This window comes from Mycetomoellerius zeteki, unplaced genomic scaffold (genome assembly GCF_001594055.1).
Source record: "Mycetomoellerius zeteki isolate Tzet28-1 unplaced genomic scaffold, Tzet1.0 scaffold72, whole genome shotgun sequence".
Classification (NCBI taxonomy): domain Eukaryota; kingdom Metazoa; phylum Arthropoda; class Insecta; order Hymenoptera; family Formicidae; genus Mycetomoellerius; species Mycetomoellerius zeteki.
In genome coordinates this window covers 528,257-552,819 of record NW_017257742.1, presented here as the reverse complement: position 1 = coordinate 552,819, position 24,563 = coordinate 528,257, and the positions used below count along the sequence as shown (strand labels likewise).

At 33.7% G+C, this 24,563-nt stretch overlaps 1 protein-coding gene across 1 annotated transcript in view; it reads right to left on the bottom strand.

The window, feature by feature from the left end:
* LOC108729294 (uncharacterized) overlaps nt 1-18,201 on the bottom strand; it is a 107,133-nt gene extending 88,932 nt beyond the window's left edge. The window contains exons 1-2 of the mRNA XM_018458351.1: nt 17,981-18,201; nt 272-495 (exon numbers count right to left, since the gene is read on the bottom strand). Of these exons, the coding sequence (XP_018313853.1) occupies nt 272-495; nt 17,981-18,071 (315 nt within the window). The 5' untranslated portion in view covers nt 18,072-18,201. The remainder of the gene's footprint in view (nt 1-271; nt 496-17,980) is intronic.
* Nucleotides 18,202-24,563: the final 6,362 nt, after the last annotated feature.

Below are 24,563 nucleotides of genomic sequence, written 5' to 3'. Positions count from 1 at the left end.
TTGTGCAGTGACACCGAAATCTCGATTCACCGAAACTATATAAATCTCAATCCCTTTTGAATTTCATCTCCTTTCTCTCCATTAATTTTTTCTGAATTTATTCCTTTTATACGTGTCCGTTATCCTCTCGATCGAAATCATTAAGGTAACGTGAGATGGTCTTATCGAAGCGGCCTCCGCGATAATTCGCCACGAAGGCCATAGAGCCGGGCACTCTGTGCTCTAATATCTTTCGCTACACACACGTGTGGATTTCATAGTGAAGACTTACCTTGTAACTGCCGACCGCGTGCGCACCATCGTAGATGTAGAGATGGTCGTTGCAGTCTAACTGCAGCTGATCGAATCGGAGCATAAACCGCTGGAGGATGCTGTGAGTCTGGAAAGTAATGGCGCAATCGAGATCCCTCTCATTTTGTGAGGTAAGAACGGCGCCGTCTATCTTCCTGTAGAGATCCCGCAGGAAGTATTTCTTGCAGATGTCGCTCATCTGGTCTGTAAGAAAACGGAAACAGACGGAAGAGAGTTAATCGATCTAACTTGCTCACAACTAGAAAAAATTCGATACGTTACTATATAAATGTCTTTACGATCAACATTCTTCACATTATTGATCAAATCATGTAAACGCGAACAAGAGATATAATGAATTATAAAAAGTTCAGCATAAATTTTTAATATAGGGACTTTTTAAAGTCTGTATGGAAATAACGATTGTAATATCTAAAAATTTAGCTAAATACAGGTCTGAAAATAATTCTGTTGAAATGTCAAAATAATTATGTTGGACATTCAAATACGATAAGCAATATTCCAAAATATTTGACACTCATTTTATGTCATTCTACCTAATTATACTGATAGTCCAACAGAATTATTTTTAGATCTATATTTAATTGAATTTTCAGATCCTTCAGCAAAAATGATTTTTCCATATACATACGTTGTTAAATTAATAATGTCAAATTATACTCAGTTTGAGTTATTTTGAATCATTTCTATAGGTTGTCACTGCTCCTACTCGATATGTTGTTTATTTAACTGAAACAATGAAATTATAAACAAGTGAACTCAAGAAATGTATTAATTTAAATTTAATTTATTATTTACCATTTATTTACATACATTTAACTGTTTACTTTGAATAGCGGTTCAATCACAAAAATGGATCGATTTACATTTTGACATCCATAGAGATTGAAAATAACAAAATATTATTTACTTCAAGAAATTAGGTTAGCATTGTTCTCTTGATTAGAGTATTATCCAACAGTATACGTAATGATTTCCGAGATATCGTGTATCATAATTGTAATTTTTTGTAGAAATAGAAATAGTCTTGCATTTTCTATTATTTCTGTTTCTGTTGTAAGTTTGAACTGCTCGAAAATAATAAGGTATAGAAAAACAAACAACATTAAATTAATACAATTTGGTGTTTTTAAAAATTAAGAAAACAATATGAAAGTCAACGTTTTGGTGGGCTGCAATATTTCACGTTTTCATCCCGATGGAATGAAATAAACATGCAATCGCACTTTTGCTCCATTACGCTCACATTTTGAAAACCGCGCTTACGAAGATGAAAATCATGTTTTTCTAGGTCAGTGCTCGAAAATTCCACTTTTGCATGCGGATGACACGCCATGACGCCTCGTACAAATAGCTCACAATGCTAGCGCGCGATTTCAGCTGGCAGATTTGCGGATTTGCATTTAAAACGAATGATAACGAATGCACGACAGTCGGCAGTCAACGCAGTCGCGAAATAAGTTACAGACGCACTTTGTCCCGGGTCAGGACGATATTGCGATCGCTGTAGTTTCCCCGACATTATGCCGTAACATATTTCGGGACAGGCAACAGAGGTTGCAGGTTCTGGAACTTTGCGCTCGCGTCTTCGTCTCGCAGTCTTCCGCTTTCCCCTTGTTTCCCAACCCATTACCATCCCTTTGCAGCTGGGCTCTGCAACATTGAAATTACTTACTCCCAAGACCCGCGGTCTCGTGACGCATGCGTTTACTCGCACCCGGCTAAAATGCAGCTTGCAAAACGGTCGTTGCGTCATCAGCCCGTTGCATTTTCGGTCATGTAGAGAGAATGTGAATGTGTCGCAAATAAACAACCGTGGGAAATCCAGCGCGAGCATTGCAACGCGCGCGCGATCAATTACAATACATAATAATAATTTACCAGCCATCCTATCGGCAAGATGTGACTACGAGATAAACGAAAAGCGATGAATACTGTCGAGCACGGCTGTATTAATATGGGCGCGAGTATGTTATTAATGCGATCATAGGCGTACGTAACGGCGACAGGAAACCATTTCCTAAATTTTGGCAAGAATAAATAATTAAATTATAAAAATCATTTTACGACAAAAAAAGTTTAATGCTCATTGACCAATGCGCGGCTCACATATTATTCGTACACGGAGAGAGAGAGAAAGAACAGTTTTACTAAAACATCTAAAACTTTAACTGATAATAATAATAATAACTGTTGATTAGATAGATCTAAAAATAATTTTGTTTGCACCATCAAAATAATTATGTAGGACGTCTAAATTGGATGCTAGAAAATTAAAATTTTTTTGCAGTATTATAATCAACGTTTAAGCGTTCACATAATTATTTTATTAAATAGTCCAACAAAATTATTTTTAGATCTATTCTTTAGTTTTTTAGATATTTCAGAAAGCAAAACCTTTCTTTCTGTGTAAAAAAGATCGCTAAAGATCCTCCAAGATTGGCTTTGATATAGATAATACTTTAGTAAAATTAAAATAAAGATGGTTTTGTAGTTTTATGAATAAATCAAATATAAGTAAATAAGTCTGTAAGAACCTTCGCGGTTGTTAGAGCGTAAACAACATATTTATAAGGCGTTAAGATAAAATTTGCAAACAATTGGAATGTACTTATATCAACGAAGTTAACTCCACAAACGTTTTGACTCTGGATTTGAGTCCTCTTCAATATAGAAGTGAAGAGGACTCAAATTCAAAGTTGCAGAGTTGATAAATACATACATTCCTATCGAATTATATTTTATAAATATATTATTTACGCACAAACAATCACAGAGACTCTTATAGGCAGTTTGCTTATATTTCATGTAAATTTTTGCCGTCTCTCAAAATTCTGAATATTCCCACGAATGCTATCATTCGGTCATTATGAGTTCGGTTATTACGATTTATGAATGTATACATATAGATTCGCTTAAATTGCATTAGACTATTTGAAAACGCGTAACATTACGCGTAACGTTACTCGTCATTAAAAAGTAACGCGTTACAAATTAGGAATTATTTTTTTCAATAACGAATGACTTTTTCAATCCGTTATAAGTAACGATTGACTTTTCTAACTCTGATGTTTTTTAACATTACTATCATAAAAAATTCACAGTGTCATTATCAAATCGTTATTGTAACGAGGTAACGATTAACAAAGTAACGGCGTTACAAGTAACGCGTTATTTGCCACCCTGGGAATATGTATTTTCGATTAAAGTATGTGTTAACGCATCTCTCAAGATTTCGCCAAGTTGAGTCCTCATTTTTTACGACACATTTACGACGGCATAACATATTACATATAACACGGCTTATACCGTATAAATGTATTGTATAAATGTGTTTTACCGAGCTGCTACTTGGTGTAATAACAACTCCGTCAAGCTGTTAAATTTTATTGCTATTGGTATGAAATTTTACGAGTCTTCCTCACGCCTTCGCGCCGCCACCCGTTTGTCGAACACGTACATTGCGTTGCACATCTGGGCGAGGCGGATGAACAGGAAAAACATGACTCGATGTTAAGTAATGTATTATGGCACGCGCAGGTGGCATTCCGATTCGACGATATAGAGGCCACCGTCGATGCCTCTTGAACCTGTATCCCCGATCACACATGAATCGAGAACCGATGTGCAATACTTCTTCCGTATCGACAAACATCGCTATTTTTGTAACTACGCGATGAATTGAAGATTCGTCCGATAATTGCAACATGCATATTCTATCCTGCTGAGTCAAGCGTTTCGAGGGAACACAAAAGCACCATTACCTTAATATTGGAGTAAGCTGAAACTTTCTGTCGTCTAGATATATTTGAACGTTTGAAACTCGGAAGATTCACAAAAGACTCTTTGTGCAATAGAGCAAAATTGACGTCTTAAAGAGACTAAATTCGGTATCCGGGGGGGAGGGGGGACTTAGAAATCAAAAAAACAAGTACGAAAGACACAAATCTTCGTCGAGTTCAGAATCAGTTTTAGAGAACATAAATTTTGTAGGAATAGTGAGAATATCCGAGGAAGAACTATTTTCTCAGACAACCATGATTTAGCGAATTTAGCGAATAAGTAACTTTATTGTAGCAAGAAGTTCCAACTCTCAAACTTCTCTTATACGAAAGATGATTCACTATAGACAAAATATCTATAAATTGCTTCTTGAAGATTTTCGACAAGATTTCAATGCCTCTGAAAATGAAAATAAAATGGATGGAATTTCCTTAAATTTATTAGGATTAGCATTTTATGAAAAGAGAATTAAATATAAATATTTTATCCAGAACAATTAATAAATTATATTCTTTGTGATTTTTCTTATCTTTTTAATATCTTCTTAAAATCTTTAAATCCAAAGTATACATCCTTGAATATATTCGATCGTGTTTGTATTGAAACATTCTATTCCCGGTGGATCCATGGAAAACGCTTATATTAGAACGCTTGACCAACGCTCGGTCAGCTCTAAAGCGATTACGTTTCTCAATAGGAAGCGTCTATTCAGATGGGCAACGATCAAGAACGCGCGTCCTGCTGCACTTAATCATTTACAGTTCCTCGTCGAAGAACCGATTCACCGACTCGTGTAGCCGTTTAAATGTTCGAGAGCTTAATGCACATTCTGACCGGTAAACGGACCGAGTCGAATTATTCGACCGATTGGCAACCAATTGATTCGCACTGTCGAGATAATGGCTCGATTCGATCTCAATGCAGCCACGATTAACTTTAATCTATTATGCTCAATGAGGTAAGAATTTTGCCAAATTGTCTACATTTAGATATTTAGATCAGACTACAATTCTAGAATGAGGTCTTAACTCCGCAATTCGCGATGTTTTATATAAGAAATTTTATGCGCGCTGATTAGCGTTAAAGAATTAAGGATGATTATGTTCATTAACAATTTTCTATATTGTATTTGAAAGTAGGTAATACAAAAAGCTCGGCGAGAATTTAGAATCTGAATAAAAAAATCATTCATTCAATAAAAAGTAGATATATTTTTTTAATCTAATTCACCTCCGTAATTCGCAATATTTTATGTAAGAAATTTTATATGCGCTAATGTATATTAGTGTCAAAGAATTAAAGATGTATTATAGGTTTCTTTTTTAACAAGATGAATATATGAAATTACACATTTTTCTACATTATTTGAAAGTGTTATAAAAAGTTCGGCGTGGATTCAGAATCTGGATCAAAAATCACTTATTCAATAAAAAGTAGAATATTTTTAAGACTTAATTAAGACAAAATAAAAAATTCTTTTTACAGTATAAAATTATATTATGAAATATTAAATATTAACTGTATTGAGAGAGAACAGATTGTATAATATTTATTTTTATATGGAAATTATAAATTTCCAATTCTAATCACTTTTTACGGAGAGTATACACGTGATACATCCGTAATTAGTTACTTCAATTGAACTGTTTTACATTTTGAATCTCTTGGGATCATAAAATCGCGATATTCTTGGTAACGACAACTTTGTTCTGTTCTTATTTTTCAGATATATGTATTGAATATCGGATTTGAGTGTCAGAGTCCGCGAAATAATACTGTTTCTCTGCACGGTTTTATTTATTATTCATCAAGCGGTACGTAGAATGTGCGTTTAATTGCCAATTTTTACTGCTATAGTATACTTGATTACTACTATACATATACCGTAAGAGAAAAGTTACATTTGGAGATATAATAAATTAACCATAATTATCCGATATTATATTCCAATTCAAGAACAATCGGTTTTGATTACTCCAGTGAGTAATTCGATAAAGCGTGTCACGATGTCCCACGAATAATTCCGAGGTCGTATCTTCGTATCTTCTACCTTATATTACGATTCCATTTGAAATGAAAATTTGCTTTATCATAGAAATTCCCAAAATGAATGCCCATATTAAATTTTAAATTAGCTTTTTCGCCAAAATAAAATTTTTAGATGTAATTTTTATTTTTTATTGAAAATAAATAATTATCTCAAGCCTTCAAAAATCCAAAAATGAACAGTGCATTAATTTTAGGCTTTAGAATTCACGTGTATCTTTTAAATAACATATCGTTTTCAAAAGTGATACAACTCCAAAACGTGATTTTCTAGTTATTACCATGAATGAGTTACATTATGAATAAGTAAACATTCAGTCTTCAAAAGTAAATTAACTTAACATCATTAAAAAAGTAAAATTCAAAAGTTCTTTAAAAAAAAATCATTAAAATCAACACAACTGAAAAAGAATGATTTCTTAAGGATTGTGAAATGAAAATGATAAAAAATGACATTTAATCATGTTAAGATTATATTCTTTTTACCGATAAAAATAGTTTTCCTCTTTTCTATGAAATTTAATTTTTTGAGTTGTGTTACTTTTGAAGGAAGCGAATTATGTTCTATGTATTGGATGTTATGGAATTTTGATCGAATTTTAACGATTTGTATAGACGGAACAATTTGTGCAAGGCATTCCGCGCTCAGAAAAGCGTGAGGAGATCTGTTCGACTCGGTTGAGCTTCACCGCGATCGAGATTTCTTCGCCGATTCGTTCCGGCTGGACGAACTACAGGAACGAAGGGACGAAAATAAAAAACTCGTAACGAGGTCGCTCTACGCGGGGGTAAGAGAAGACGCGGCGTCGTCGCCACCCCGAACAAGAAACTCGATTGAAAAGTTTCCGCTCGTCTCGCAACGAAAGATAGTTTTCCGCACGGTGCGCTCTTCGCAGCTGCCGATGGACCGTTCGCATCCGAGGCGAGAACATTTTCGGAGCGAGTCTCTCGCAAAGATTTGCATGCTATTTCCGCCGGTGGTCGCACGACGCTGGTGTAAATAAGGTAATGGCAAAGTGACGATGCGCCGTCGGAATGTCATGTGCGTGCTATATTTCGCAATCATCAAACGGAACAATCTTCTTTCCGCTAGTTTCACCCAAAGTAACTGTCCCTGTTAGTGTGCCTTTATATCAACTTGCTCGTTACTGAATTAGTCATTAAAAATTATAGCTTCAACTTTGTCTGCTTGAAATTAATATCGGTTTCTCAACTATTTCTTTTTCTTATAATTTTTTTAAATCTAAACGATGTTAATGTTTTATAATGTTTTTAATAAAAATAAAGAAAATGTTTTTGTCCCTATTAGTGTGTCACTCTAAGGAACAAAGGACTCATTAATATGCTCCCAATTTGTGTGTCTATATTTAATTCATTTTAACATATAGTTATTAAAACAGATAATAGACAAGCTAATTGTTTAAGTTAATATTGCATAAATTATTATTTTAATTATACTTACAATTTTAATGTACATTTATAACACAACGTTCTTAGCTCCAATATAGATCATGTTAATAGGAACAAACTTAAAATCTTGCAGTATTATATGACTCATAAGTTTCTCTAAATTGTGATATGTATGTCTCTTTTAGAAAATGTTACTATACTTTAATAGTTATAAAATAGAACACTATCTTTAGTATTGTATACATTAATAATTTAAATTAAAATAAACCTTTTCTCTTATTTATTTATACTAGTTTTTAAATGCTTATTTAAATAGAAAAATATTAATAACGGCACAATAATGACAATTACTTTACCTATCATATACATTTACTATTATCACATCCGCTTGACAAATAGCTCGCTAGGATAATTCAGATTTAACTCTCGACTATAACATTTGGACCCAAAGCGAAAATTGATAGACTCTCTATTATATATTATTAAATTCATAATGTCAAATTATACCCAATTGGAGTTGTTTTTAATTTCAATAGATCGCCATTGCCCCTACTCAACATATCGTAATAATTATGTCGTATAATTATAACATTAATAATAATGTCGTATAAAATTAATTTAACTGAAACAATGGTGTTAAATAATTTAATTCAAGAAGATGTATTAAATTTCATTCAAATTTAGTTTATAATTTACTAAGTGCATACGTTAATATGAATATTGTTTACTTTGAAACTATAGAAAGGGATTAATTTACATTTTGACACACATGAAAGTCAAAAATAACGAAATGTTATTTAACCAAAGGGATTGGGTTACTATTGCTCCTTTGATGTCTAACAGTGTACAATCTGTACGATCGCTACGAGGTTCTAAACTGTAAGTAAAAAAACTTTGAATCTTCCTCCATCAACCGTAAAGTAGAAGTTCATTTGCATTTTGTACTTTAAACAGGACACTTTAAAACTTAGGTGTAGTTTTTTCATAGCGTAGTTGAAGGTTAAAGATGTCTTTGTAAAAAGTGACTGGAATTGGAAATTTATATACTTTCCGTATATTAGAAAAGAACGTTATATAAATTTGAAATAGTTCAATAATGATCAATTTAATTTAATAATACAGTTTTATAGTTTAAATGAAAATTTTCTTATTTTTTTTTTAAAGATGCTTCATATTGAAATAATTTTTTATCCAGATTTTATATTGTGGCTAGACTTTTTGTATTAAAAATTAAAAAAATATAATACAATATAGAAAAATTTGTAATTTTTTTCATAATTTTGTTATATGTAATACATCTTTAACCCTTAGATGCGTGTAAATAAATGGGATAAATTAAAATATAGGAACAAGGGTTATAAAACAAAATTAATTATATGTTATTTATAATTATTTCTTTGATGATTTGAGGAAACTTTCGAGACGGATCGTTTATTGAAACACCCAAGAATCAACCTGCATAATAAATATAATTACTATCTGCTCTCTCTGTTCTCTGAAAAGGAATAAGAAGTGCACACGCAGAAATTCAATTTCGACTTGAAATTAACAAAGAAAGGAAGTTCCGTTATTTATGTGCACCCTTGAAACTTAATTCGTCGAGATGAGTTTAATCTCCGATGTTAAACATCTTCGCTATTAAATACCCTTCAAATATTTGTTAAGAAAAGGTCGGCTCAAAAGATCGAAGAACCTGTCATTAAAAAGATGTTGACATAAAATGAGATTGAATTGCAAGTAGACATTTACATCAAATTAAAAAACTGTTTTAAAAGTAATTAATAACGCGCAAAAAAAATTAATCGACAAGTAGCAGAAATTTTTCAGAATGGAACAAAACTGAAACTAACAATCAACTTTTCTCGATATTAAACGATACTGTAATTTTTGTTCACTTTGCAGTTAAAGTTACCCCCCCGCAATCTAACTTTGTCCTGCGGTAGTTTAATGTACAGCAAAAACTTCAATATAGAGTGTTCCCCTTCCTAATAATTTTTCTTGTATAATCGTTCGTTATTGGATTTATACATCGCTTCAACTCGTTAAATTTGTCGTGCACGCGAAATTAATCTCGCGTGGCTAGTTTGCTTGCGTAAACTTCAGAATTTTTTTTTAGCGTGTTTCCCGATAAATGCCGCTAAATGCTCATCGTAGAATCGACAAAGTGGTCATTTGAAAGCGCGTCTGTTTGCGTTGCAAATATCGATCCGCAATTTTCGATCTGTTGTCCGATGGATCGCGCCGTGTAATGTCACCACGAAGTTTCGAATTTCACGTGAAGTCGCGTGCGAAACGAGCCAGGACGCGGGACGAGAAGAGTGAGCGGGTTTCGCGAGCGACCGCGGGACAGGGAAGTGAAACGAGAGGATGTGGGAGAGGAAGAGAAAGCGAGTAAAAGAGAATGAGAGGGAGAGAGAGATAGAGGGTGAGAGAGGGGGGGGAAGAAGGGGGAAGCAGAGAGAGAGAGAGAGAGAGAGAGAGAGAGAGAGAGAGAGACGAATGACGTCAAGAGGGAGACCCTTTGGTCACGATGGTGCGCGTCGGCCCTACGACCCTCTGGCAACCACCCCTTCTCGTATACCACCATCCAACGCGACCCTCCCTCTTGTACCCAGCGTGCTCTCCACCCCTACAGCCCGGTTTCCTTTCTCTCTCGCCCCCTCTCTCTTTCTGTCTTTCTCTCTCTCTCTCTCTCTCTCTCTCTCTCTCTCTCTCTCTCTCTCCCTTCTAGCACGATGTAAGCCCGCTCCGTCGATCAATATTACTCTCTTCGAGCGCACCACGGCTCGTCTGAGCGCCAACCGAGCGCTATCATATTAAGTTCCAAGCACTTTGCTCCAAGCACTTGGAGGAGCTCCGGCACATCGCGAAAGTTTTCTCGCGCGAATACGCCGAGAGCGCGCGATATTATCTGTATCTTTCCCCCGTGATGGAGGTCGCGTCGCCATTTTTACAGTCGCCCGGCCTCCATCTATTTTCATCTTCGTGCGAAGCGAATGCAAATTTTTACTTATGCTGGATAAATTTCAAGTCACCGCCTGCTGTGTCTCTCGTCGTTAGAAATTGCCGTAATTTTTCCTTTCTTGACATACACTCTCGATGAATTAACGCGAGCTTTCACCGGGACGATGTCAATTTACGCGAAATCTGGGAAAAATGAACGATTGATATATATTAGACGTGGATCTTAATTTTCTATCCTTATATCAGTGGGAAAAGTAAAAAATTATTTTTAAATGACTTTTGACTGACGGGAATCCAGAGATTTAATGTTCAACTTTTTCTATTATTACCCGCGTAATACCGAATTTTAAACAGTAAATATTTTTGTGCGAATTTCGTTATAACAGCTCAAAAACCCCATCCTTTAAACAAAAGATAGTTTTGCACAGATTTTATCTCGTTTTCGCTTTTATATTTTTAATAGAAATCTTGCTGGGGAAACACGGTATCGAAAAGCTAAAAAATTGTGCATTGACGGAAGAGTACTGCCATCGAAATTATTTCACCGAATGAGTAATTTACAGCCTGCATGTATTACCTACAGCGCAAAGTTGTACTCTCTCTTTTTCTAGAATAAATCTAAACTTATCTTATGATAAGTGTTTCTCCTCAATTTTCTTTCGCATTGACACGAAAGAAGCATTACGTTTCACAGGCGTTTCATCGCAAAAGCTCGCTAGCATCACTCCGCTAAGTTTTCTTTGCAATTTTATCCATCGAGATATAAGAGATTGCTCGGAAACAATGCTATCGACACATATATAACGCAGACACTCTTAAAAGTTTACCTACGGGTCGCGACTGGTTCTCTGACCCCTGTCGCGCCTTTCCTACAAGGATGACTGATTCGTAGTCGTTTGGGCTTAACAAATTTACGAATTCAGGTTCAACATTCTGCAGACATTTAGATTTATCGTATTCATAAGGTATAACATAATTTAAATTAATAAGAAAAAGAATAAAAAATAGGTTTTATATACGTTTAACATTAACTAAAAGCGTAAATTTATTTTCATTTACATATCTTTATTTAAAAATTCAGGATTTTAGGACATAAACATTTTAAAATCGTCAACCTGATTTATCATACGAATTGGAGAAAATTCAAGTATATATGATTGAAATATCAACGAAGAAAGTTCAACGATTTCTTTTTCTTTTCCTTCTTGTGAATCTTTACAGAAAGTCATTATAAAGTATGGCATTACAAAAATATTATAAAAACGGGAAAGTCATTATAAAGTAACGTTGAAACAGTGTTATATATTGAGGCAAGAAATACACTGAAAAGTAATAAATTATAACAAATCTTACGAAGAAAAGCGATAAATTTAAAAAATAAACCCCCGTTTTCTCTGATGGTTAGGGCTATGATTTCAAAAATAATTTCACTAAATGGTACCATAACTGAACAATGGTATATTCTATTAATATTTTAAGAGATACTTTAATGCGCTGCAATTGCTTTGTCTCTATGTTTTAAAGATTAAATACTTTCTATTATTAACGTATATATTAATGAAAATAATAATAATAATATTTATAATAGGATAAGAAAATAAAATTTCAAATACCTATGGTATAATTTTGAACAAAGTAACATTTGAATCCTATTTTCTAAGTTCAGGTTTGATTTTTTCGTACGTTTTAACATCCTCTACATATAATGAAAAAATTACCAAATTTGAACCTGAAAATTGGATTCAAATTTTATTTCGTTTAGAATTGTATATGTTGGAAATTATACCGCCTTATCTTATATTTTTTTGTTCACAAAATACAGCTAAATTAAAGTTTATAGAAAGGTAAACTTCCATTTTAAATGCTGCAATTTGTGATGAGAGATTCTGTCATGGTGAGAGATTCTTCCACCGTTATGGATTCTGGAATATCCACGATTAGTCCATGTAAAAATAATTAGGCATTCCAGCGTGTTTTATAAATATTTCAACTTATGACACGTAGATACGTGCATACGTCGCGATTTCCGCACTGGTTCGATCAAACGTTTTATGGACTATGAAATGCGCTAAAATCTCGATGCCGGAATTCGCATCTAATGAAATCGCAGGGCGAATGAGAGAGAGATGCGACCGTAAAAATTCTTCGTCATGGCGACTGCCCCAAAATTATATGCCAGACCACTAAAAAGGCAAACGATACTCGTGTTTTGAATACGCGAAGCCAGGGGTCGCGACCCGGTCGTAAAAATTCGCGACACGGCGACCCGCCGGCGTAGAAATGGCACTTAATCCGCGTCGCCGCGCCCGGAGTATCGACGTTTCGGAAAGAGCTTTCGACCCCAGACTTTTCGCAAAGTACAAACTTATGAACAGGAAATGGCGACGTTTAATTCAAGCCGCATCTCCATTTCCCATTAGTCCTGGTTGAGTAGTAAAAATTAAAGTCATACTTTCTGTTTTTGGCTTCTATTATCTTTCTTATTAAAATAAAGTCTTAATTCTTTCTCTTTGTAAGGCATTTGTTATATTTATTAGAATTATTACACTAATATAAAATTCAAATAGAGACTATAACATCTAGTTTTAAGCGACTCAATAGATTAATACGTCATTATTTTATCCCCCCAACGCGTTCCATTAAATACTCTATGGTCGCATGTTAATATAATAGCTTGTTAATATCTCAAATTGAATTTAGTTATTAAATTAACAGGGAAAGATCATTCATGTATCTACGCGAATTATCGCATTTCATGGCACGCTTATTGTATTTTATTTTTAATTAACGTAAAACTTTAGGAGTTTGTCAAATCCTTCAAAGTTTATTTGGATATGAAATGAAATTTAAGATATATGTATACTGAATAGTTTTACATTATGCAGTTTGATTGACGTGAAGTGAGTTATCCATACCAGGGTTGCCACAAATTTCTCGTCCTAGATTTCCAGACTTTCAATAACATTTTGAAACTTTATGTGTCTTCGTATTGATTTGAAAACCATTAAACATTTGGTTAACAGAACGATTTAATAGTAACGTAAATTACTATTAATGATGACACTACTTGCATTTAATCGTTAATCTGTACGGAAAAAAGGATCATTAATGGTAGGAGTTAATATATATCTGTGGTAGCTAAAATGTGTCTTTAAAATAGGGACAGCTAATAGCTGTTATGCACAAGCTAAATTTATTAGCTATTTGCACTTATGCTTACTAATCATTATACATTTCAAATTTTATATAGTTATATTATATATTTATTGAATTCAGTTTTATCTTTTTACTATATTACCCATTTTTACATTTATTTTTACAAATCACTATTAACTTTTTTATTTTCTATAGTATACACATTTCAAATTTTATAGAATCCAGCTTTATCTTTTTATTGGAAGCATCTTTTTAACTAATAGTTCACTAGCTTGATGGCATTATCAGCATGACTTAATGACATTTCACGTTCATATTTATACTCAGCGATATCTTTTGAAATGGAATTATGGCCTAAGTATACAAGATGTTGGTCATCTATTCTTGCTATCGAATTTCTATATAAATAAGTAATCTTCTGTTAGTTTGTCTTTGTGGTCAACCGTTTTATATATTATATGTTTAACATTGATAATAATCCGATCGGAGTCGAAACGTTTGTTATTTTAATGTAGTCATATTTTTATTTTTATTTTTATTTGTAGCTTATCACGTACATTAAATTTGTTACTTTGGCTCGTAGTCCTTCTTAACAGAGAGAAAAATGTTTGGTATTTGTAACTATAATTATATATTACTATAATTATGATTATTACTGCTATAATAATAATAACAGTAACTATATATATAGTATTAATTATAGTAATATATAATTATAGTTACAAATACCAAACATTTTTCTCTCTGTGTAATATATGCTTTTAATTTCAGCTAATAAAGTGCCACAGTAAATGTTTTTTATCTGTAATAGCCAGAGCTTAGCAATATGACACTAAAGCGGTAACTCTTACAACTAAATTTGATTCAGCTGTTGAAATTTAGCTGTTATTGTCATTTTTTTTCCGTGAGATAGTATTCCAAAACTGCGGAGGTGTGATATACGCTTATCAAATTTCTATAAAACCAAGAATTATTTATTTTCCAGAAAACTTTGCAAAATTTCCTGACTTTTCCCCGATTTTCCTGACCGTTTTCAATTTCCCTGACATTTCCCTGATTTCCAGTTTTGTAGCAACCCTTTGCATACGCGGACAAATATACGATGGACGTTCGTGCTGGCTGGTGTATTCGTCGCGATAGGATCGATTCTCGCCACGGGGTGTCGTAAACCTTACCAATCCCGAATAGAAACCGAGGCGCGCCTAGCGCAAATAACGCAAGACACATACGTCCCTAATGCATTAAGACAACTTTTTCTTCTTCGCAGCGAATAAGGGTGCAACCCACTTTCCACACGAAGTCGCGGATGAGGCTTCGGGCGCGAAGACGGCGAGAATGTTACAGACATAAGCCGTAAAGAGTAAATTTTACAGAAGAAAGAAAGGAGGGAAAAAGTAGACGATATTTTATACGGCCAATTCCCCGTTTCCAAAAGGGATTCTACGAAATCCTTTCTTCCTTTCAGAAATGGAGGGAAATAATACTCGGTTGTACTCTTCTATTCGATTACGAAAGAAACAACTTTGTAAAAAATTGATTTAACGAAACTTTTCCATTCGAATAATTTATTCGCAAGTTACTTGCTCATTGAGTGAAACGAGTATAAAAAGAGATTCTCTTAATAGAAAACGTAACTCGGTTTTATTATAACTTACGCGAGTTAAATTCGATATTGCTCTTAGCATTCTAGATATAGGTAGATAAACGGCGATGGAATTCGAGGATTCGAAAGAGAGACATGATTTATGTGGTGCACCGATAACGTCATGCAATCTGATGCGATGCGTCGTACGACGCGCGTAAACCGTGTTTTTTAGCATACGTTGATGCCGAAAAGCGAGCGTACCAGAGGCAGGAATATCTCTTCTTTCCCTCTCGCAAAACCGCGACGCGCCACGCCGATAATCCGTGACACGAATTCTCGTTTCGATTTTATAGCACGAAACGGTTTTATTGTGCGACGCACGTTATCCACGGTTATCGAGAGCAATGATAAATTTTGAGATGCCATCTCGAATTCTTGCCTCGATATCGAGAAGTGAATGACATCGATGGATGGGGATATACCATGCGATGTCCCGCAGGGAATATCCCGCTTTTGTGTCGCGGCCATTTTAAAGGGGCTGATGAAATACTTGAAGCGGCTTATGGTCTATAATATTCTTAAATCGGCTTAAATTCACAAGATACTATAGTATCTGTAACTTTAATCTTACAAGACAAAAATAGAAGGTTTAGATCGTAAGAGTAATCCGTCATGTAATCGCATTTTGGAATAATGTCGACAAGTACATGAGGCTAGAGTTAAATTAAAGAGTGTGTGACTCTGTAGTCTTAACTTAAACATTTTAAATATTGCCTGCAGATATATATATATAATATATATACAGGGTGTCTGGAAATTCGTGAATAAAAATATCATAGCAAGAAAGTTCTCGAAAAAATAAGTTAAAAGTGATTGCCATTTTTCATTCCGAGCAGTAATTTTTGAAATATAAGAGTTTAAAAGTATAAGAGAAATATAAGAGTTTAAAACAATTATAGATCATGATTAAACGGAAATCTGTCTGATACGCATTGATAGTGTTAGTAGTCACGCACTTCACGCGCACATTCGCTAAATATGCATGATAATTATGCATACGTATGTGTATGTATATAATGTTTGCTACATGCAATGTTGACGTACATTGGCCCACGTCATCTGAAGCCGCCTTAATGATAACTTTACATTTTTCTATTTGTCATATTTATCTTATCATTTAATATATGACGTTTGTAGTTGCATCATCTCATCATTAAATTACTTGTAATTAATTAATTTCTACTATTTTAGTACATTTAAGCGGAAGTATAAATAATGTCACGCACAATTAGTAAAGAAACTTTAATCTTTAATTAGGTAGGTGACTTATAATTAGAGATACGCAAGTTAGTTATAGGTACTTGGAAAACTCCCTAAAAGAATTTCATTCTATAGTCTTTTTTACTGATATATAAGTAGGGAAGAGTTACCGAATGCGTACTGGTTGCCTAAATCGTACCTCATCAATATTTTATATTATTAGTTAATATAGGCAATATTTAGTAACAATAATATAAAATATATGAAAAATTAGTAATATAGATAAAAATATAATAGCCTACGTCTTGTTTTATGGACGTTAGCAGCGTTTTAAACAATCAGGTACATCTGATATTAATTTTTAATCAACTTATGTAGTTGATAACAACGCTATCATCCAATTTTATTATAAATTTTTGTATTTTTGTTAAAAGAAGATTTATTGTAGAATATTTTACATTCACTGTATACATATATTTGCAACCATTGTAAAAATTAAATCGATATTTTTACAAAATCCATAAAATTTCCTAAATTGTACCATCAAAAAATAAGACTGATAACTGACAATAATAAAACTAATAATTGATATCAATGTAAATGTCAGGTGCAAAAATATATTTAAGCCAATTTTATTTTGGTTTTCATTTGTTTTTTTATTATTGTTATTTAATAATTATAAAGTATTTGATTTTTTTCAATAAATTATTAAAATTAGGTATTAATTAATTATTAGGTATTAGTTAATAATTTCTTTTATTAATCTTATACTTTTAATTGTTTTTATTCATAAATTCAATACTTTCAAAGGAAATACAATAAAAAATATCTATAGGTACGATTTAGGCGACCGGTCGCCTAAATTGTACCTTTTGCAGCATGTCATAAAAAGACTTATAACAAATTAATTTGTTATTGATGGAAAGTTAAACATGTAATAATAAGCGTCCAAAACCTCAAGCTACAATTTCTAATATTCATTTGCATACAAAACAATGCCAAATAGAAAATATAATAAAAAATAGCTTAAGTGGTACGCATTCGGCAACTCTCCCCTATTTTAATATATTAATAATATATTAAGTATAAAATTACATTAGTTACCCTTATGAGATAAAAGAATGTAAAAATAATAAACTTTGAGACTTCTGGGCAATACTCTTTATTTTCTTTTTTCTTTTTCAAAACAAAGTTTTAAAGATAACTATCTGAAGTGCTGTGGCCACCTTCACTTACTCACTTAAAGATAAAATGAATCAAAACTGCGTGTTCCAGGTATAAAATTAATTCGATACAATCAATCAAAAGATCTCCACGTGAAGATTAAAGAAGACACGCTTTATCGAAAATCTCGTACAATTGTAAAAGCATTCGAGGCATCGCGCTTCAGTACCCTCATCCCCCGTCCAACATTACGATCCTCCCTGAAGTTATATCGATAAGAGGCACGAGGCGCGTACTCACAGTTGTCATTCTTGCCATCGACGCAGCCGGCACGCTGGCACAGCACGAGCGCCAAGAGCAGGAGGGCTCGAGTGCCCCCCGCTAGGCACATCCCTGCGGCGGCCTTATCGTTATCGGCACGCGCACATCGTCCCACCACCCCCGCGCGAAAGGCACAGATAGGGTCGTTGTCTTTTTCCCCTCTTTGCACGCACGCACGCACGTACCACCCGGTATGACGAACCACCACGACGAAGCAACCGCACCCCGCGACGTGTCCCGCGCGACTGAGCGCCTCCGCTCGGTGCGATTTTACGCGCGAACCGCCCCCACACACATCGTTCCCCGTCGTCGACGTAATGGTCGTAGTCGTCGTTGTCGACGTTGAAGCGAAGGAGAGAAACAGAGGGTGAGAGAGAGAGAGAGAGGGGGGGGAAGGGGGGAGCTCGCGCGTGCGCCCTACGAATCTCGAGAAGGGTGTGGATGTCGACGGGGGTTGAAAGGACGTACTACGCCGACACCCACGCTCATTGTTGAGGCGAGTTAATGAGGACGAGCGTAACCGGCTTTTCGACCGGATTACGCTACGTCGCAACGCGGACGCGCGAAAACGTACCGCGGAACATGCTGCCCGGAAAATGCGGACGGAAGTGGTGATGACGATTGGCTTGGGGATACAAGTGAGAATCCCAAATGAGATCGTTTGATTCGACATTGTTCACCCGGAGGAACGTATAAATCAGATATGCAATTGCAGACTGAAGTATTAAGTTCGCGTATCTCTTTTTTTGTTGGACATTTTTATCAGAGACATTGTTAAGCTATTTTAAATTTCTCTGTGAGATAATTATATAATTATTAAAATCTACTTTTGACGAAATATATTTTTAATCTTTATATATTGACATTCTGATAAGTTAAATATGTGTTATAATAATATCGAAAATGATCTCAAAATTTAAAGTCGAACAAAGACGTTTTTAAATTTTATAGCTATTTTATATAGCATTCCTAAATATACACTGTTAGAAATGTGATTTCTAATCACACGAACTTCCTTTATATGTAAATAAAGCTCGTGGTTATGAACGAAATTAAAAGTAATGAATGATTTAACTGAAAATTAAGTTGCAGTAGTTACTTAAATGTAATGTGAACGTGTACATTAAATTTATGAAAAAGACATTAAATTTAATGTAATGTCATAAAATTAAATTTAAATTGTGTAAATTAAAAGTATATTTTTCATGAAATTTTTAACAGTGTACGAATCTCATTGTATGGAGAATTGATAATTAATTGATCGAAACAAAAGCAAGTAAAAATATCATATTATATAAATATATATAAACATATAAACATAAATATATTCACATGCACACATCTAAATCAAACTGACAGAATCAGAAAAGTTATTTAAAAATGTAAAGTTCCGTTGAAATATTTTATTAGTCATATTTGAGAAAAAATCTGAAATGAGAGGATTAATTTCGATTCAGAGGATTAACATCGTTTGTACTATACATTCACGTTGCAGAAGATGAAGCATACGGTTTTATGAATTTAGTGTAGTTACATAAATTATAATCGCATTCTGAGACGTGAATTCACGAGTTCACGTAGGAAAACGGATACCTACGAATGTCAGCGAGTAACTTCAACTTAAACTTCGACGCGTGTTATCCCGGCGTTCTAAATATCGTCACGCAACCATAACCGCGCGCAATGTGCTCCACCGGCGGAACCAGATGCTGCATACGGAAGTTACAATGCCGGTTACACGTTCCCGTGCGCCGCGGTCGCGAAAGCTGCGAAATCCCGGCGAACTTCCCCGTCGCATTCAATTTCGAGGAAATTTAGAATTCGTCGTGGACGACGCCGTCGACTCTCGGGTGGATCGGATGGTAGAAAAATGGAAGAATTGCAAATCTTGACCGCGTGACTCACGAGTCGCCGGCACGCGGAGAAGTTTGCGTGGATTTGGAAGCGAATGCGGATTGTCGGTGCATACGAAGTTATAATACCTCGGCGTCGAACCGTGAAGTCGACTAAAGAAGGAAACCGTCAAAGTGCCAGGTGCACTTTCGCAGCGTTCTCATCGATACTGCCGGGAAAAATCTTGACTGCGCGTTATGAATATAAGAAAATTGAAATAGCCGATATTATATTGGATAGTAAAATAGAACGTGGGACATGTGTAAGAGAAATCGATTATTGAAGATAGAATGTGAATTTTTTTTATATACATCGAAAGAACGATTTTGCTGAAAGATTTAAAATTTTATTGGATACACATCTGAAAATAATTTTGTTGTACCATAAAAATAATTTTGTTAAAAACTAAAAAATATTGAACTAAACTCTATAAAAAAATTTTGATATTCGGAAGTATCTATATCAGTTTCCAATAAAATTCTTTTTATGGTCCAACAGAATTATTTTCGGATATTCAACAAACTGTTAAATTTTTCAACAAAATCATTTTTTTTTATATTTTTGTGCACATTTTGTTTCGCGGACTGTAAATTACTTAAAGAGTTTTATATATATAAAAATATTTTTCACAAGGAAACTAAACTTTTCAGCAAAACGACTCTATCGTTCTAGAGATATGAAGTATAGTTATTCTCACACTTATTATTAATTACAAAAAATACATATTATAGATTTATTTAATACTTTCTGAAAAGATGATAAAATTTATGTATTTACTGTATATATAATAATTAATCGAGAGATTACATGTAGATATAATTAAGCTTATGTAAGTACGTTAACAACTTATAGTCGATGAAAAAAATAATTTTAACATCTTTCGATTAACCGTGAAGGACGAACGGATTTAGGCGACGAGCAATTAAAACCCTTTCCTTTTGGGCGGAAAATTAGATCACCGTCGGTGGACGGAGTAACGGACGAGGTGACGAGATTAAGAAGTCGTCTGCGGAAAACTAAGGAGGTGCGAAAAGTCACCGTAGTAAATCACATTTTATAAGAGACGCGAATGAGTTATTGTCTAGCGACCAGTCGATTCTCTCCATTCCGAAAGTGCTCTCGGAAAAAAAACTCCGCGAAAAATATTCTGCGACGATTGTTGCTATGAAGTTCGTTCGTGTAATTTTCTTTCGGAATTGATAGGGTGAATTTTTCACACGAATTTTTTGAGTTTGCGATCAGATATAGAGAGCAATGAGAAAATCCCATTCGTGCGCTCGCACAAATGGGATTTAATCTAATGTGAAAAGTGTGGAAGTTCACTGATAATTCCATGATCGATTTCCTCTCGGTGAGGTACTATTTTTATAAAAGACTCCAGAATAATATGGAAACCATTTCAAGCGATGAAAATGTTAATATTTTATATCATTATTGACAATCGCTGAAGAGAAAGTGGTACTATTTTATCACCGTTGACATACACATATGTTTTTTCATGTAGTTGACACAAAACTAAAGAGCTGTGGTTATATTTTTTAAATTTTTATCTTGTAAAAAAGTTGATAAAAAAGTTCACGTTAAATAATTTATTTAGCTCTTAATTACATTGTGGAACAAAATTTAATCTTTTTTGCGACACGAATGTGAATAATCATTTCTATTTAAAATGCATTTTAAAGCTAAAACTCGATTCTTTCATGTGGTATTAATGAAATTAGTTAAAAAATTTAGTTGCCGCTGCTATAACGTCTTGCAAATCCTCAAAATCATTTTTTTGCCTCTTTGATACCATTTTTTATCAAAATTGTGACAGCTGATTTTTGCCAACGGATTCATATTCAGCGTAAAAATCGGAAATAACACTCGTATTGAAAAAACTGTGTTTCACAGTGTTATTGACAGATTTATATTAAAAGACATTGGAAGAATTTATTATAGTTTTACTCACATAAATTGTATTTATCAAAATTTACAATGTCTAATAAAGTTTCAATACGTATTTATTGCTTTAACATAATTTTTAATTATGAGACAATTGTAACAATTGAATTGTTTGATAAGTTAAAGTAATCATTATGTAAAGATGATGATTAACAAAAGGAATGGCATTACTGTGATAATCTCGATGATTACACGATCGCATAAATCAACGAATGATGAAGGCACATTCCAGTCAATAAAATCCCGCCAACTATTACAATGCCACAACTTCCAGTTCCGCAGGTCGTCATACCGCGGTGTCATACAAGCGAAAAAAATCGATAACATACGACGTGTCCATCATATATCCATCGCGATGTCGTGAAGCGATGACACGACGGTATATCGTAGCTAGTCAAAGGGTTAAATCGATACCATGATTTCAGACTACATCGGGAAACCCTCAAAATAATAAAATACATAAAATATTGCCCGTTTAATCTAACATTTTATAAATATGAGATTTGTAGCAATATTTGTAGCAATATTTAGATTAGCAATATTTTCTCCAATCCAACACAAATAGATTTAATTGTTATATATTAACATAAAATAAATTATTTTTCCTAATAATATCATTTATATATTTTTTAATAATTTAATACACAAATTTTCTTAACAATAATTTTTTACTGTTTATTGATAATGTAACACAGAATGTAAACTTTAAGAAGCATTATAATTACTTGATATCACGACTGCGGAAATTGTCTTGACACTTCTGCAAAGTTTTATATTTCTTCATTCATTGCACATCATTTTGCTTCTCTCGCTCTGCGTTCATTTCATACCGCTATACGTATCAGCGACCGTAAAAATCTCTTTTACATAATCTGCAAAACGTTTTATTACGCTTTTGAAGCGCCACTTATTAACAGGTCTTTTCTCTCTTTTATCATATTTCTCAATCTAGTTTTCATCGCGCGACGGCTTTTCGCGTACGCTGAAAAAAAAGCTTACAGCGTTACGTATTTTAATAGCAACGCTTTAAATTAGTATCTCAGTATTAAAGCGAACTCTTTCTATCGCCTCGGGCAGTTTTGCAACGAGGCTTTAAATCGGACGTTGCAACGCGAAATTTCGTTTTGCAGAATTATACAGTGGATGTGCATTCGGAAGAATGCAGCCACGCGACGCTCGTGGCTGCGAACTATCACGTTCGCACTCTCTGTTCAAATTAGCTCTAATTTACTGATTAATTAATCTCAGTCTCAATTAACTGGACGCAAAAGCAATAGCGAATTTCTCATATGCCTTTCGGTAAACAGATTTCGACGTAAATTATGGCCTGGTGGCATAGCAAAGCGGCGAGATCAGGATTATAACCAGAAAAATGTTCATCCTGAAATACTTTTTGATAGATTTATCTCGAGATTTAGGCTATCCCAAGAAATACTGCCTTAAAGACAAAATAATGTTCGAAAGCTTTATTTTCGTCACAAAGGAAAATTAAATATTTACAAAATTTATACGATTCTTATTATTATTAACTTGAATAATTAACTAAACAATTTAATTAATAAACAATAATAAGTAAAAAATCGACTGAGAAATTTAGTACAAATAAGCGAAAGATATTTGGCCATATTTATTCAAAACTGGTCTTGATACCTAATAATCTTTTTATGTGATTTTTTTACAATTTCCAGTTCAACTTGAACAATAAATTGCGTATTAATTATTTGTCGATCTTAAAACACAGTTTTAAATTGAAGCTGCAGAACGTAACATCACAAATTAATTTGACAAACAGTTTAATATTACTAAAAGTTAAAAATCAATAAATAATCAAATAATCGACGCAGTTTGCTTGAACTGGGAAATTGTAAACATTCATGCAAAAATATTATTAAACATTAAAATCAGCTTTGAACGAATATACAGTATTCTTCGCTTATTTGAATTAAATTAATATTTGAAATTAATTAATTTTGTGAATTAAATTAAATTAAATTATTTATTATTATCATTATTAATATTATTATCGCGATTATCTACAATAATTTTTTAAGTTGTTGAGTCAATTTTATATTTAATCACACAGTTTTGGTCTGCTACATTTTATAATTGACTATTATATGATCACGTGGAGAAAAGCTACATATAACCAAGTCCACCTTCTGCGCGACCGGAACAAAAATTAATTAAAATGGAAATCGCAAGAAGAAAGCTGCGGCGACGTGGATAACACAACCGACACGTATGATCTCGGGATCTTCGTCTCTTTTAAAGACTGTACGGACGCGTTCCTAATGGCACGCCATTTAAACAATTGCGCGTTTGCGAAATAGCCGAACATTTACTTCGTGCTTCCTTACGTTTCTTCTTCTTCTTTTGTTCTTTTGCTCCTTCCTTGTTCTTCTTTAGATTTCTTAGATGTGTAGGGGTGGGAAAAATCGCGACATTAGAGCGACTAAAAATTGCTCTTTTCTCGCAGTTCGGGGAAATGCAAGAAATTTTGTCATTTTTATTTCAGTTTAGAAAAAATCAAAGATAATAATGAAATTTTAAATGAGTAATTACAGACAGTAAAAGTTAGAAGTGTTTTTCAAGATTGAAATATATTTATAACAATAATGTAGAGAAGGTAGTATTATGGCATCCCAGTTACATTTTACACAATAACTTTGTTAATAATCAATATTTAAGTTTAAAACTTGACAATTACATTCGTTAAAATGTTGTT